The following is a 17,343-nucleotide window of genomic DNA, read 5'->3' as shown; positions in this document are numbered from 1 at the left end:
TTTGATGTCAATAGCATTACCTCAGTTTTATCAGCATTGAGCTTCAGCATGTTGGAATTCATCCACGAGACAATTTCAGCCAGACAGCTCTCAATGCGGCGCAAAAATTTAATTCTGGCCACAGCCTCTATCGGCTTAAAAGATAGGTATAATTGAGAGTCATCAGCGTAGAAATGATGAAGAAGTCCATGACGTCTGCATATGGCACCCACGGGTTTAGTGTACATGATATAGTTCTTTGCATCTGTGTAGTAGTACTAAATAAAAATATCAGTTATTGACTAAATTGTTACATCAAGTAGCGGATATTGTTATGTCAAGGAAATAAATGGCACAAAATACTGAAAATATGTTCTGTAACTGCCACAGAATGGGGGGGGGGGGGGGGGGGGGGGGGGGGGGGCTTTACAACTACTTGAACATGTTTTTGCATTGGTTATTCACATTCTGAAATAAGAAGATATTTTATTGTCAGTAAGTGAAAAATATAGTTAAGAATTGTTACATCAAGAAAAGGTTTTTGTAACATAATGGAATGTATATATTTAAAACCTAAAAGATGAGATGTACTTGCGGTATAATGAAGTCTCGATGTAACTTCAATACTTGCTGGAGTTAAACACTTGCATTTGGCGAAAGAGTAAATAGTTATATTTCCCATTATGCAAGGCAGATTCTGAATTTTGACCTCATCGTTACATCAAGGCAACATACAGCATTTTTAGATTTAATTGCAGTATTTTTTGTCTTTGGTCATTTGTACATGTAAATAGGCTGACAAGAATATATATATATATATATATATATATATATATATATATATTATGCAAGATATACTGTTGATCAGGAAGCTGCAGATGACGTTACTATATATGTATATAATATGACAAACATTGAAAAGTTAAACAAAGAGGAAGCTAATAGAGATGACTATACGTTGAAAAAGTTGGATGGGACTGAATATTAATATATATTGCAAGAAGCTGTAGAGCATAATGAATGAACAAGGAACGAACATATGAATGAAGGCGATAGTAAGGGAGGTTGCAGGAGTAAGGGTGTTGGTGAGAAGGAAGGCGTGGAGTTAGGTAACAGCGAGACAGATTGTAGGAGTAGTGGGGTTGATGAGAAGATATGCAGTGATGCAGGTAGTTGATGAGAATGTATGCAGTGATGCAAGTAACAGCGAGACAGATTGTAAGAGTAGTGGGGTTGGTGAGAAGGTATGATGTAGGTGGTAGTGAGGCAGTTTGTAGGTTTAGTGGGGTTGGTGAGAAGGTATGCAGTGATGCAGGTGGTAGCGAGACAGTTTGTAAGAGTAGTGGTGTTGATGAGAAGGTATGCAGTGATGAAGATGGTAGTGAGACAGTTTGTAAGAGTAGTGGGGTTGGTGAGAAGGTATGCAGTGATATAAGTAACAGCGAGACAGATTGTAGGAGTAGTGGGGTTGGTGAGAAGGTATGCAGTGATGCAGATGGTAGTGAGACAATTTGTAACAGTAGTGGGGTTGGTGAGAAGGTATGCAGTGATGCAGGTAACAGCGAGGCAGTTTGTAGAAGTATTGAGGTTGGTGAAAAGGTATGCAGTAATGCAGGTAACAGCGAGACAGATAGTAGGAGTAGTGGGGTTGGTGAGAAGGTAGGCAGTGATGGAGGTGGTAGTGAGACAGTTTGTAAGAGTAGTGGGGTTGGTGAGAAGGTATGCAGTGATGTAGGTGGTAGTGAGGTAGTTTGTAGGAGTAGTGGGGTTGGTGAGAAGGTATGCAGTGTTGTAGGTGGTAGTGAGACAGTTTGCAGGAGTAGTGGGGTTGGTGAGAAGATATGCAGCGATGTAGGTTATAGTGAGACAGTTTGTAAAAGTAGTGGGATTGGCGAGAAGGTATGCAGTGATGCAAGTAACAGCGAGACAGATTGTAGGAGTAGTGGGGTTGGTGAGAAGATTTGTAAGAGTAATTGGGTTGGTGAGAAGGTACGCAGTGATGCAGGTAACAGAGACAATTTGTAGGAGTAGTGGGGTTGGTGGTAGTGAGGTAGTTTGTAGAAGTAGTAGGGTTGGTGAGAAGGTAGGCAGTGTTGTATGTGGTAGTGAGACAGTTTGTAGGAGTAGTGGGGTTGGTGAGAAGATATGCAGCGATGTAGGTTATAGTGAGACAGTTTGTAAAAGTAGTGGGATTGGCGAGAAGGTATGCAGTGATGCAAGTAACAGCGAGACAGATTGTAGGAGTAGTGGGGTTGGTGAGAAGGTTTGTAAGAGTAGTTGGGTTGGTGAGAAGGTATGCAGTGATGCAGGTAACAGCGAGACAATTTGTAGGAGTAGTGGGGTTGGTGAGAAGGTATGCAGTGTTGTAGGTGGTGTGAGACAGTAGATTGTATTTAGGGGGGTTCTTGAAAAGGGTTTATGCAGCGATGTAGGTGGTAGTGATGAGTTTGTAGGAGTAGTGGGGTTGGTGGAAAGGTATGCAATGATGTAGGTAACAGCGAGACAGATTGTAGGAGTAGTGGGGTTGGGGAGAAGGTATGCAATGATGCAGGTAACAGCGAGACAGATTGTAGGAGAAGTGGGGTTGGTGAGAAGGTATGGAGCGATGTAGGTGGTAGTGAGACAGTTTGTAGTAGTAGTGGGGTTGGTGAGAAGGTATGCAGTGATGCAGGTAACAGCGAGACAGTTTGTAGGAGTAGTGGGGTTGGTGAGAATGTATGCAGTGTTGTAGGTGGTAGTGAGATAGTTTGTAGTAGTGGGGTTCCTGAGAAGGTATGCAGCGATGTAGGTGGTTTTAGTGAGTGAGTTTGTACGAGTAGTAGGGTTTGTGGGAAGGTATGCAATGATGTAGGTAACAGCGAGACAGATTGTAGGAGTAGTGGGATTGGGGAGAAGGTATGCAATGATGCAGGTAACAGCGAGACAGATTGTAGGAGAAGTGGGGTTGGTGAGAAGGTATGGAGCGATGTAGGTGGTAGTGAGACAGTTTGTAGTAGTAGTGGGGTTGGTGAGAAGGTATGCAGTGATGCAGGTAACAGCGAGAGTTTGTAGGAGTAGTGGGGTTGGTGAGAAGGTATGCAGTGATTTAGGTGGTATTGAGACAGTTTGTAAGAGTAGTAGGGTTGGTGAGAATGTATGCAGTGATGTAGGTGGTAGTGAGACAGTTTGTAGAAGTAGTTGGGTTGGTGAAAAGGTATGCAGTGATGCAGGTGGTAGTGAGACCGTTTGTAAGAGTAGTGGGGTTGGTGAGAAGGTATGCAGTGATGAAGGTGGTAGTGAGAAAGTTTGTAAAAGTAGTGGGGTTGGTGAGAAGGTATGCAGTGATGCAGGTAATAGCGAGACAGATAGTAGGAGTATTGGAGTTGGTGAGAAGGTATGCAGTGGTGTAGGTGGTAGTGAGACAGTTTGTAAGAGTAGTGGGGTTGGTGAGAAGGTATGCAGTGATGCAGGTAACAGCCAGACAGATAGCAGTGGGGTTGGTGAAAAGGTATGCGTATGCAGTGATGTAGGTGAAAGTGAGACAGTTTGTAGGAGTAGTGGGGTTGGTGAGAAGGTATGCAGTGATGTAAGTGGTAGTGAGTGAGTTTGTAGTAGTGGGGTTGGTGAGAAGGTGTGCAGTGATGCAGGTAACAGCGAGACAGATTGTAGGAGTAGTGGGGTTGGGGAGAAGGTATGGAGCGATGTAGGTGGTAGTGAGGCAGTTTGTAGGAGTAGTAGGGTTGGTGAGAATGTATGCAGTGATGTAGGTGGTAGTGAGACAGTTTGTAAGAGTAGTGGGGTTGGTTAGAAGGTATGCAGTGATGTAGGTAACAGCGAGACAGATTGTAGGAGTAGTGAGGTTGGTGAGAAGGTATGTAGTGATGTAGGTGGTAGTGAGACAGTTTGGAGGGGTAGTGGGGTTGGTGAGAAGGTATGCAGTGATGTAGGTGGTAGTGAGGCAGTTTGTAAGAGTAAGAGAGTCGGTGAGTAAGTATGCAGTGATGCAAGCCAAAGCGAGACAGGTGGCAGGAGTGAGGGACATGTGAGGAGGTATACAGTGATGTAGATGATAGTGAGACAGTTCATAAGAGTGACAGCACTGTTGAGAATGTAGACGAAAGCCAGACAGCTTATAGGACTGAGAAAAGTGATGAAAATATAAAAGGTGACGCAAGTATTGAGAAGATATGTGAAGTAATAGATAAACATGTCAGTGCATCTATTGAGTATTATGTCGGAAAATATGTTATTGTAAATTTTAATGGAAAGCCTATGTTGATCTTGTAACAGAGGCATGTTTTTCCAGTGTATTTGTAGAGTGTGTGCGGCAAAACGGTAGGATCAGTGAAAACTCTTTCTGTTGGCCAAAAAAGTTGAAAGACCAGAGTTGGTATCATCTGCACAATATCATTGCTTTTGTCGGCTGTGTAAGCATTCCTGGACACAAAAAAAAAACAAGTACAAACTTGATGACAAATCATGGATGATCTATTTTTCACACTATTGATCAATATCAATATTTTCATAATGGAAAGCATCCATATTGACAGTTATTTATTTCTTAAACTTTTAGTCAGTTATTTTTATCTTCTTTCAGAACATAGATACCAAATTTTTATTTATCTTTTTTCTAAAAGAAAACTGGTATGAAAAGTTTTAATCCTGAAATATTTCCTTTCTGTAACATAGGTAATTCCTAGATGTAACATACACACCAAGAGTGACTCAAACGAACGTAAGGACCCCGTTCAATACATTGTTTTCGATCCATAGTACAGTTAAGCTCAGCAAAACATAAAGTTAAGTACAAGTCATGATTAGGTCCAAATTATTGAAATAAATTAACTAGATTTCCTTGCTGTAACACGAAAGTTTCTTTCATGTAACAGGTAGACCTAAAATGCCGACACATGTTTATTTTATGGATAATGTTAAGACAATATTCAGTTGTTGTGTATTTTGAGTAGTACAGAATTGTTTTTATTTGCTTTAGTTAATCTTTTACAGTTTATTAAAATGTTCAGTCATATCAAACATGTTGATTTTCCTTACTGTAACAAAATCACTCCTTGGTGTAACATCAGTTTCCTTGACGTAACATGTCTCTTGTTTCAATTAATTTTTATTGTCATATAATGAACAGCAAACATTTATGCATTAAGCAAAAGTCAAACTATGACGCAGAATGAAAGACATCATTGCATTATGTATATGGCTGTGTAATAGAAACAGAATAACATTCTGTTCTGGTAATTATATCTGGCGCAATGTGTACAACCCAAAAACGAAGAAACACAATATCATTTTTTCCAAAAAAAAAATTTAGTGTAATTTCAGACCCTTATTGAAGTTTCAGATTCGTTTATATTTTATTTTGACCTTGTTTGTAAACTACAAAATTCAAATAAAAATTGTTACATCAAGCAATACCATAGTGCTTCGTCTATTTTAAAATTGATTGCTGCATTTAATACTGTCAATTAAGGGTCATCTAAGTGCATTTTGAGCAGAAGGGTCCTGTATGAACATGTACGTATGAATCATTGGCCTGTTACAGCAGTTCTTTATTTTCACAACTTTAAGGTCACAAATGTTGCAAAAAAAATATATTAACTCAGTAAAATCCTTTAGATTTACCGTGTCGTATTCTCTTATCCAATGTTGACTGAAATATAGTTTTGCTATGACACCAATGACAATATCATTGCAAACATAAATTGATCAGAATCTCATTTAGAAAAAAAAACAAAGACAAATATCAAACAGGGAATGCCACGTACCAAAATCGCAGCCTCCCTAAAACGAAACCTACAGCACGCAGACGTGCACACCACAAACACACACACACATACACATACACGTGCACACACACAAAGCCAACACACGAGGACAAAACGAACAAACAAAGGAACACACACACATACACGCGCACACACACAAGTCGATTCACTTTGACGAAGAAGTCCAGAATGAAACCTATTACTAGAGAACATATCCAGAATTTCAATGTATCCGACAATTAGGAAGTCAATGAACTTTGCAAAAGAAGAAATGGACTAAGAGAACTGAAGAATAAAACAAAAGACAATGCCTTAAATAACACCGACAACAAAACAAAGGACCACAATGCGACTGTTACCTGTTGAAATAACATCGTAACTATTAATGCACTATCGCAAAGAAAGACCACTGGTTTGATAAAGCTACATTAGCCATATTATCTATATGCGTTGAGCAGGAAAGAACACATATAAATCGTACAGCACTGATGATGTTTCTTATAACATTGATCTAAGTTACATAGAAACTTTGATTAACAACTTCGCGGTATCTATCTACGAAGCTGTTACTTATTCCCGCACATTTGGACTATTTCTTTTTCTTTCCGCGAGATTGTATTTGATCAAAAGTATTACTTATCCGGTAATTTTCGTAATCTTGAGCTCAAAGTTGAATGTTTGATAGTCGCAAATCCTAACACACAGAGCAAGTATCACTTTATTGTTTAAGACCTCCTAATATGAGACTGGTTCTATAAGGTTACTTTTCTAATATGACAACTATAGATACACAATGAATTACTGTCTTGGAACAGTCAGCTGGTATCCAGAAACAAAACCTTTAATAAATACTATTTGAAAACGCAATGACGTTGACTTCATCTCTCAACGTAGACAATATTTATAGTTTCCTGATATTTCCGTAAATTATTAACTACAAAAATACACATATTTCCATGAAAATACCACCCCCGCTCAAACCATGTTTTATCAATATTAAGACGTTGCTCTGCCAGTGCTAACGGTTTTAAATCCTAGATAAGACAGAGATACTCTGCTCTCAAAGTTAATACATCTGCAAGATTAGTAATAACTTCAAAACAAAGAACGACCTACTTTCTTGACACAGGCATAAAATAAAAAATCACACATATCTTCAATATTAACAGTTAGTTTTTACCACAAACATTTTAATCCTCTGCATTAATTGAGGCTTGAAATAGTTTTTGATCTAACTGAAACATAAGCATCTACCATATTAGGAATAAAATGGCATATTTAAATGTTTATCCATGCTAACAGAATAAAATCTTGAAATGCTTAAATATATTGATAAAACTGAATACAAAGACTCCGAGCAGTTTTAGATATCTTATTATTTTGCCGTGCAAAATCAAGGAAATGAAATATGATAAACAATTTAAAATCTGTACTTTGATTTAAAAGGATGATGTTCCGAATAAAGTTATGTGAATTTAAAACATACTTATGCTCTCTCACCAGCGCTATGTTCCGTCCTTTCGTCCGACCGTACTCCAAATATACAAATATAGTTGTATATCTGTAAGAATTTGAACCCCGACTCTTGTCTGAATGGTATTTAATGGGACACCCCCCCCCCCCCCACCACACACACACACAAAAAAAAGGATAATAATAATAATAATAATAATAATCGATCAAGTAACGGTTACAGTAATAGCGGCACAGTCCGTTTTACTGAGGATTGTGCGATTACTCATGGATAGAACCTTACACTTTTCAGCGCTAGTTGCTGCCGCCACTAGGATCTAAGTACTCTTGGTACCATTTGCCATGTCTTGGTATCCGCCCCCGCAACCACTTCCCTTGCCAACCCTTAAAGCGGGTTCTTTACAAAACGGCTATCGGCTGATTGCTAGCTTAGTTTATGCATTTAAAACATATTTGTTTAGCAAAACGGTTAACATCAAAATGAACTTTGATGTAACAATTCGTCCATCAAAACTGGCGTGGCATTTCTGATATCAGAGCATTGACCGTATTACATATATAAATAATCAGGCTAGCATTATCGGACATAGTGCATAGTGTTTTTGTAATAACTTGTTATCAATTTTGAAAAAGATTTCAAGATAACACCATATGTTATCAAATGAAATATAGTTATTCAAATTTACAACGAAAATATTTATATTAATAAAGGTATTTTGGATATTGTATGAATGATGTTTTATGCGATTTGTTTTCTGTTTCTAGTGAGTCATATTCTGGTTTGTGAAGGTACGTATGTATGAAATAAATTTCTCTATAAATGTACAAACAGGATATACGTGCTATTCTAAAGTTTTGACTTTAAATGGACGTTGTGAATTGGGTAGGGTCGAGCATTCCAACAGTTTACCGCGATGCATCTGTGTATAAAAAGTAAGTTCTCTTTTTGACAGGTAGACAGGGTTGTCAGAATGGCTGGGTGACGTTTGATGACTCGTGTTATTTGTTCGCAGATGAAATAAAACTGGACTGGACTGAAGCAACGGTATAAATGTTCACGAATGTGTGTGAGTGAGTTGGGTTTTACGGCGAATCGACACAAAATGGTCATATATCGCCGAGTGTTCACGAATGTAACCATTCTTATCAGTATGAGATAAGTACAATTTGCACTAAGTAACCACCCACCCAAGGGAAGAGAAAAATGTGATCTCTTCATGTTAATAAAATACGATTTATTCCTTTTAACAAAACAAAATGATCTGACAAGTGTTTTAATACCAGGGGTCTAATCATTGATGTGGTCCCTTGGTAAGATCGTCCGTAAAAGAAAAAGTAGTGGAAGCTCTACAGGTCACTAAACACGACAATAATGTAACATGGTATAAGCTATGTTTGACTGAGGCTGTTCTCTAGCCCAAGGTTGATTAGGATGGTGTTATACGTCGGTGTACATGGAATATTCAATGATACACTACGGCTGAAACTGAATGAAAAGTAGCGTATGGTTCCACTTAAATAATTGACAAGTCTAAGCAAGAAATATTGGATATACCTAAACAAACTAACGTTTAGAGAGGGATTCAAACCATTGATGAAAATTCAGTTGGTTAGACACAAGAGAGTAATGTTCATTTGTTATAAATATGCGCTAGATATGTTTAGTCATACCAAACGAATGAAGTGGGTATTTTAGAACATATGCAAAATCTTACAGCTTTCATAAATGTTACTTTCAGCATTTTTGTGCATCGCATGGTGGGTCGCATGTAGCGACAATTGAAAACGAAGCAGAGTTACTTTTCTTGAGGACCAATGTAAGAGGTTGTTTAAGCAAGGTAATGTTTTTATTAAATTTATTAAAATATAATACGTTCCATTTGTTGTATACATTATAGTATATTCTGTTGGTCGATATTACCGTGCAGAAAATGAAAAATATAAACGAAACAGTTTGAGATAACGTTATATAATTCCGAGTATCACCTGTCAGACAAGTAACTGGGTGAAGCTGTGACATCATCATCATGGCGATAAACCTGAATTGAACAAGGAATACTAAGACAAAATGAGAACATTGTTTGCCTATTTCTCAAATGATTTCATGCTTGCCGTATGAACACATCTGCGGGTGTCTCTAAATTGTATTTGTACTTTTAGCATGTGTAAATGTTGAGTTCTGCTCAACCCGGGGCTAGAGGGCGTGGACGTGGGCGTTCTCCAACTAACATTGTTTTATTACTTAAAGAAATAATTTAAAAAAGAAATATCTAATTTAGGAACTAGCAGGGATCACTGGTTTTGGCTCGGAGCTACTGACGATGAAGTGGAAGGTGTCTGGGTATGGTATACCGACCATTCACGCCTGTCAGATGGATATACGAATTGGTACCCGGGGCAACCAGAGACAGGAGACAAGAATAATCAAGACTGCGCATGTCTTTGGGGTCCTATATCATACACATGGCATGATTGTCACTGTGAGCTGAAGTCGCACTTCATTTGTGAACAAAGGTATAGGATCACAACATTTTTGTTCATACTGATTGCCACCTATTAAACCATTAAATAGTTTGTTACTCATCAAAATGTTTGGTTATAACAATTGTTAATGAGTTTTCAACTATTTATTTGTTTTCAAGCATAAATAATTAAATTATCTACAAAGTTATCCTTCCGTGATGTGGTAAAATATTTAAGACCTTTTGATATAGATTTTACCTGACAGTGCGTCCAACGTAAATGTTTGATACTACCTGTTATAACTTATGGTCGAATTCATGTAGTACACTAAACGAAGGAAGTAAGGCAAAATTATTACATTGCATGAGCTGCCATTAATTGTTGTTACAGGAATACACTTATTAGTTGAGCACTATTGTAACTTAAAAGGTATAGTGTACTGTCTACAATTCTGTCTAAAAGCTGTTTTGTTTTGCTTTTGTTTTTTGTTGGGTTTAACGTCGCACAGACACAATTTATGCCATATGGTGACTTTCCAGCTTTGATAGTGCAAAAAGAACCCAGGTACCCATCCGTGCATTACTTTGTCACGGGAGGGTACCTGGGTTGAATCACCGACCTTCCGAAAGCCAACTGGATGGCTTCCTCATATGAAGAATTCAACGCCCCGAGTGATGCTCGAACCTACGTCGGTGAGAAGCAAGTGATTTGAAGTCAGCGACCTTAACTACTTGACCACGGAAGCCCGCGTCTAAAAGCTATAACAGTTGTTATGTTGGGTGAAATTGTACCTGTATCGTCCGCAAAGAGGCTATAACAGTATTTTGTAATACGTCTTTTATTCATACCTAACGTTCTATATAAATTATTTCTAAAAGTATTTCATAAGTTAAACATGTTATCAGAAGTTACAATTCTATCATCATAATGCATATATGATATGCTCGTCTTCGTCCAGTTTATTGTAGAGTTGCGAAGTCTGAACTTAAAAACACTGACTTTCAGGCGGGATAAGCAATATTGTATCTGTTAAGTGCATTCGTATCCAGCTGATAATTACATAGAATGTAGCACTTGGAGTGAAGAGATTGTAACTGAACGAACGATATTAGTACAGCATTTCTCACATATTTTGTCCCGCAAGATTAAATTATTCTAAGCATAGAGCTATCCTATGGCATCATGGTTAATCGCTAATAAAAATTGTGGATCTATGTGATCAAAACATATTTTTGTCTCTAAGTCAATAAGAAGTCATGTTAGATCAATAGGACGGTATATCCTAAAGTAACCATCTGTCTGTTGTTTTTTTCAGCACATCGGAACAGGAGATCATCGGATGAGATGTTGTGAGTGGACATTTGTAAAGTGGGAAGCACAGACAGAAATATCGCAGTCTGAGAATAAGATTTAATGAATTACAAATAGATATAAAATATATAATATTGTTAAAAACGTAATAAAGGACCTAAAACCATTTATGTATGAGAGAAATTTACACAAGTGTTGACTGGCCACACACTAAATGTCACAATATCACGTTTTTGGCGGTAACCTAAAATATACATGTCACTAGAGAAAACAATGTCATGTAGTTTTAAAAGCTTCATCTTTCACCTTTCTAAAAAGTATAAGCTCTTTACAGTTCATGACACGCTGCTTTTCTACAGTTTACTGTAACAGAATATCTAATATAAAACATACAAAGAACCATACTTTCATTTTGTTTTGTGACACATCCAGATTTATTACATCTTCTCAACCAGGAGCCTATGTCACTCACTGCGACATAGTAAAGGAGAGACATTGTTCGTACGAAATTCACCATTCTTTGTAAATATCATTTACATACACGTTTCTTCTCTGAGTCATTGTTAATCCAACAAGCAAAGAAACATGTTATCAATTCTGGTAATTAATTAGTTTCTATTCAGTTTTGTTACTGCGTTGGTTGCAGATCTTTTTAATAAGTTTAGAGCCACAAAGATACAACTTAGTTCGTTTTGCTTCGAGTTTTGGTAGTAAAGGACAATGCAGATATCCCTCTAAGCATTGTTTCTGGAATGGACGGACACCTGGATAAAACCACCAACCATCTGCAAAAAGTCTGGATGGTTTCCTCCCATGAAGAATTCTAGAACCCCTCGCGAGTTTTTGAATCCACATTGGCGGTGTAGTGGGGTGAGGGTGGAGGGGCAAGTGGTTGGAAGTCAATGTCACTTAAAACTCGATTAAGAGAACGTTAGAGAGATTTGTCAGAATGCATATGTATGCAGCAAATATAGAGAATAGACTTAGTAAAGAATTTTGTAAAATGTATGAAGTTTTCTTTTATGTACTTTTATTACCTCTTTTTAAGGCGGAGATCTCCGCGGCTCACTGACTTTAAGTCACTTGCCCCTTAACGATGATGGTTCGAGTCTAACTCAGGGCATAGAAGTATTCATGTAATGAAGCCATCCGACTGGCTAACGGAACGTCAGTTGTTCTATTCAGGTACCCTCCTATGATGTAATAATACACAGAGGGGCACTTCGTCTCTTCCTTGACGAGGAAAAGATAGAACCTATTTTTTTATTGGTAAGACGCTGAACCTAACAAAACAAAACCGAAAACTCTTTTTAAGGTATTACATAAACGTCTTTCCATGAATGAATGGGTACCAATGTATTTACAATAAATACAAATGAGCTGATTCTATCAATGTTGCAGGAAAGTTTCAAATTTGCTGCATTTGCTAACGAGTTTGCAGTGACAGTTATTTCTATGTGACCTCTATTATCAATTTTATTCATTGACAATGCAATAGTCTATCACATTTTATGTAATTGTAACTAAATAGTACAGTTTAAGCACTACCGTCGGAACTATTAATGCATTGTTCGTTCCATGTTTTTCTTACAAAATGGTTCATAACCATGATTTTGTCGCCTCATATCATTATTTGTAATACTTTTCCTGTTTCTTTTCAAAACACCCTTTGCCAATTTCCTATTCTGACGCTGGGTTAAAAGATAAATTTTGCGTTGATCATATTTTGAAAGCGACACTGAACATTTGCAACACAGAATATGATGTCACAAAACAAAGCTAAAAAATAACAAACATGTATCAACGAACATACTTTTAACACGAGTGCCAGAATGTCTCAATATACTCCCGTCACAGTAAACTTCTTGACACCAGCAACTGTATTTTTAATCTTGTAGTTGTTTAGTAATTATTGTAACTCTTTTGTTTTTCTAAGTCCACAAAAAAACTCCTTACCAGGTAGAGATACCTTAAAATACACCTAAACTTTGAAAGTAAGATCTATGTTGTACCACAGAAACGTGGTCTTGGTTTTCCCTGCGGTCAATTATAAAAAAGTTACAATATAAGTCATTTAAAGTAACAACTAAGGGAAGTTAATCTTAAAAAAAGAAAGTCCTAAAAAATTGTAAGTCCACACAAAAATCCTTACCAGGCTGAGATAGGTCAAAATACACCTCAAAATTGGATGAAACATGCATGTTGTACTATAGAAAAGTGGTCTCGACTTTTCCCTACGACTAGTAATTAAAAAGTTACAATATAAGCTATTTTACGGTAACTACAAAGAGAAGTGATTCTACTCAAGGGACCTGTGCATGACACTTCGTTTCATGATGGTGTACAATTGTGCCAAGTTACATCAAAATCCCTCCATGCATGAAGAAGAAATGCTCCGAACAAAGTAATTCTTGTATCCGACCTTTGACCTCTAAGTGTAACCTTGACCTTAGACCTAGGGACCTGGTTCTTGCGCATGACGACACTCCGTCTCGTGATGGTGAACATTTGTGCCAAGTTATATCAAAATCCCTACATGCATGAAGAAGAAATGTTCCGGGCAAAGTTTTCATTCTTGTATCCTTTGACCTCTAAGTGTGACCTTGACCTTAGACCTAGGGACCTGGTTCTTGACATGACAATCCGTCTCATGATGTTGAACAATTGTGCCAAGTTATATCAAAACCCCTCCATGCATGAAGAAGATATGCTCCGGACAAAGTTATTCTTGAATTTGACCTTTGACCTCTAAGTGTGACCTTGGCCTTAGACCTAGGGCCCTGGTTCTTGCGCATGACACTCCGTCTCATGATGGTAAACAATTTTGACTAGCCACTAGACTGATAATAAATATATTTCTACATTTTTCCCCGTTTTGTCGAATTCAATTCCATAGAGACAAAAGCCAGTCTATTTTAGAGATTTTCACAAAGGAATGATGTTAAAATTATCATATGATATTGGACATAGGATATAGACTGGCTCAGTTCACTACATTCAGTCATAAAAATGTAAAAAGATATATCATAGTCTAGGAGCTAGTCTATAAACAATTGTGCCAAGATACATCAAAATCCCTCCATGCATGAAGAAGATATGCTCCGGACAAAGTCATTCTTGAATTTGACCTTAGACCTAAAGACCTGGTTTTTGCACATGACACTCCGTCTCATGATGGTGAACAATTGTGTAAAGTTTCATCAAAATCCCTCCATGTATGAAGAAGATATGCTCCGGACAAAGTCTGTGGACGCTGCCCGCCCGCCAGGGGCGTTCCCATAATACGTCCCGTTTTTCAAACGGGTGTATAAAAACGTGATTTAGAGACCATATACTTGAAAAAATAAGAATTAAGCTCTATTGAATAGTATAATACAAATGTAATGACAAAACAGTACAATATAATACTAGTAGTATACACTTTATGAATGGTTTGCTGGGCAATAGGTCCGAATGACTGAGGAAAACCCCATTCAATAAATGTTTCGTTACATAAGATATGAAATTAAAATTCTTTGTCTTGACTTACAGATCTTTACTTAGATGCATATGGCGTTATATATAGAGCGGGACATATATTTTTTTTCATTTCTAATGTATGCCTCGGGATGATGTAAAGAGAAATCCCATCAGCCCATATAAAGTTATGAAAGACATTAATGTCATGGTAAAGGGATACAAAATACCAAACAATTCACAATTAGTGTAAAGATAGTAATAAAAGATAACAGGTAAGGGTAGGTTTCTCGGAAGCACAGAGCACCGAAAACACAGCCTCATAGCCACGCAGCCCGTCCGCTTAGCTCAGTAGGTAAGAGCGTTGGTCTACGGATCTCGGGGTCGCGAGTTCGATCCTCGGGCGGGGCGTATGTTCTCCGTGACTATTTGATAAACGACACTGTCTGAAATCATTAGTCCTCCACCTCTGATTCATGTGGGGAAGTTGGCAGTTACTTGCGGGGAACAGGTTTGTACTGGTACAGAATCCAGGAACACTGGTTAGGTTAACTGCCCGCCGTTACATGACTGAAATACTGTTGAAAAACGGCGTTAAACCCAAAAACAAACAAAACAAAAAACAAATCATAGCCACGCATTTGCAAAATAGGCCCACAATGAAAAGAAGCTGTAATGGAACAATATTACAGAGGGGTTGCTTCAAAAATCTGACAGGTACATATTAATTTATTAATGTAGATAGATGGCGAGGAAGTGGTAAGGGGTAAATTGGGGGGGGGGGGGGGGGGGGGGGTAGAGGATGGGGAGGAAGTTGAAGGGGAAAGTAGAACAAAGATGAATATACAAAGGGAATGCTACGTTCCGTAATCACAGTCACACTACAACGTAAACCCAACAGCGCAGACACTCATGTACCAAAGATAAACACACAACCACACCCAACAAAATAACATAGAAAACAAACAAGTAAGATACTAGAACACAGTAGGGCATCGCTTTTGACTCACAAGCACACAAATGCACCCATATAAGCAGAAAAAAAAACCAATCGTGTACCGCCTTAGCATTCCGGCAGCCAAAATAAAGGAGAGCCACGAAAACTAATTCGAAGTAAAGAGGGAGGGGATGCAAAAAAGGGGCGAAAATGCAAGGGAAAGGAGGGGAAGGGGCAATAGGGGGAATGAGGAGGAGAAAAAACGCTTACAACAAACAAGAAAACATACGCAACAGACAATACAAGACAGACAGAAAACCAGTTCAAAATAGGGGCACCGCCTTGGGACGGTCAGTAACCTATATAAATGAACTTGGGATTTATACGCGTTTAGGGCATGCCAACCTCGCACTTACCCTATTTTCAACAAGTTAGACAACACAATGTAAGTAAAATCCCCGCTGAGAAAGGCTCTAACATTAGCGCAAAAATAACAAATTAATTAAGTAAAACATAAAGTTTTAGATTTTTAAGGTAAATCTAAGGTATAATTACATACTCACCAGCTTGTTTGAAGTCAAAGCACCAAGAGCCTAACTTTTAAGGGCACGACTAAGAAAGCTACAATGAATATAAAATTCAATTCCCTCCGTCCGTTGTATGTAGGATTTAGGAGAAAAGCATCATGGAGTCGTACACTTTATTAGTCATCGCACCATCAGATAGGAAAGCATAGCGGTTAACTGTAGAGGGGCAATCACTGAACAAGTAAACATGCACTGTGCTTCACGATTTTTGCATCGTATCCTCTTTTCATAAACTTTTTAATCAATTTTACAAATATTTGGTTAAAATTAAGACTATGTTCAATTTTCCGAATTTTATAAACTACATCTCCATAGTATTCCGGGTGTGTAAGTCCAAGTTCTAAAAGTGTTTTTAGGTTCGTATTGTATTTTTCTAACAGTTCCAACGATCTGTAGTAAAATGTACTGAACGTTTTCCGTAGCTTATGATAATGGTAACCCTGTTGTAACAATTTCTTGGTGATAAGAAGATTTCTGTCATTAAAATCCTCTATCTTTTAGCAAGTTCTTGCAAGACGAATAAGTTGTGAAATATAGACACCGTATGATGTAGCTCAAGGGACATCTGCATCAAGGTAGGGGCAATTGACAATTTCAAAATTAAAATCGTCTCTTTTATCATTTATTTTCGTTCTTAGATTTTTATTCACAATTGTTAAATTTAAATCCAAAAATGATGCTTCTAAATCTGAAGTATTAGCCTTGTTAAGCTGTAACTCTTTTGGGTAAATATCTAAATCATAAAAAAATAATTTCCACGTAGTATCTCGGGCAAATTGTTCTACCTTTCAGGCCATTGATAAATATCTAATCCTTAATTTTAAAAGGATAATTGCGGGGAACGGTTGTAATACAGGTACATAGATAAATACTGGTAGGATTATTATTGGTGTCATTAATTGGTCTAAAACACTATATCAAGTTAATTATTGTTTATTTCCAAACTCTTAAATGATAGAGCATTTTCGTGTATAGTTATAACTCTAATCCAAGTACAGTACTAATGATCAGAGTTGTCATTAATAAAGATTTATAGTACGTCTAACATATTACTTGAGAGTTTTTGCACATTTCAAAGTATCTCACGAACAAACTCAGCTAAACCGAGACTGTTATTATTTCAATTACGTATGTTCCTTGCTTTCAGATATTTCTCTATAGACTGTTTTGAAATGACAAAAAAATAATTGTAGTATGTAAGTCATGTTAACATTTAAACTAGAAATGGTCATACAGATGATGAAATAGTCGTTTCAAATTGTTGAAGTTTAGTGCTTTTTATAGTTGTTTCGCCTTTTTTGAGTCTCAAATGTATTTAATCCATGTAAAGTAATTTTGTTGTACTTATCTGGTTTCATCTGCAGACCTTTCAATGACC

The 17,343-nt window shown here is 37.4% G+C and overlaps 2 protein-coding genes across 2 annotated transcripts; both read left to right on the top strand.

Annotated features, from left to right (window-relative positions):
* Nucleotides 1-1,161: 1,161 nt before the first annotated feature.
* Nucleotides 1,162-2,784, top strand: LOC128552472 (circumsporozoite protein-like). The gene is made up of 3 exons (XM_053533513.1): nt 1,162-2,000; nt 2,101-2,288; nt 2,471-2,784. The coding sequence occupies exons 1-3, from the start codon at nt 1,162-1,164 to the stop codon at nt 2,782-2,784; spliced, it is 1,341 nt and encodes a 446-aa protein (XP_053389488.1).
* A 5,084-nt stretch (nt 2,785-7,868) lies between these two features.
* On the top strand, nt 7,869-11,615 carry LOC128552474 (uncharacterized). The gene is made up of 5 exons (XM_053533515.1): nt 7,869-8,000; nt 8,165-8,256; nt 8,951-9,049; nt 9,491-9,725; nt 10,990-11,615. The coding sequence occupies exons 1-4, from the start codon at nt 7,943-7,945 to the stop codon at nt 9,698-9,700; spliced, it is 459 nt and encodes a 152-aa protein (XP_053389490.1). The 5' UTR covers nt 7,869-7,942; the 3' UTR covers nt 9,701-9,725; nt 10,990-11,615.
* Nucleotides 11,616-17,343: the final 5,728 nt, after the last annotated feature.

The sequence above is a fragment of the Mercenaria mercenaria genome, unplaced genomic scaffold (genome assembly GCF_021730395.1).
Source record: "Mercenaria mercenaria strain notata unplaced genomic scaffold, MADL_Memer_1 contig_2831, whole genome shotgun sequence".
NCBI classification, from domain to species: domain Eukaryota; kingdom Metazoa; phylum Mollusca; class Bivalvia; order Venerida; family Veneridae; genus Mercenaria; species Mercenaria mercenaria.
The sequence above is the reverse complement of the archived record's forward strand: the minus strand, read 5'-3'. Positions and strand labels throughout refer to the sequence as shown.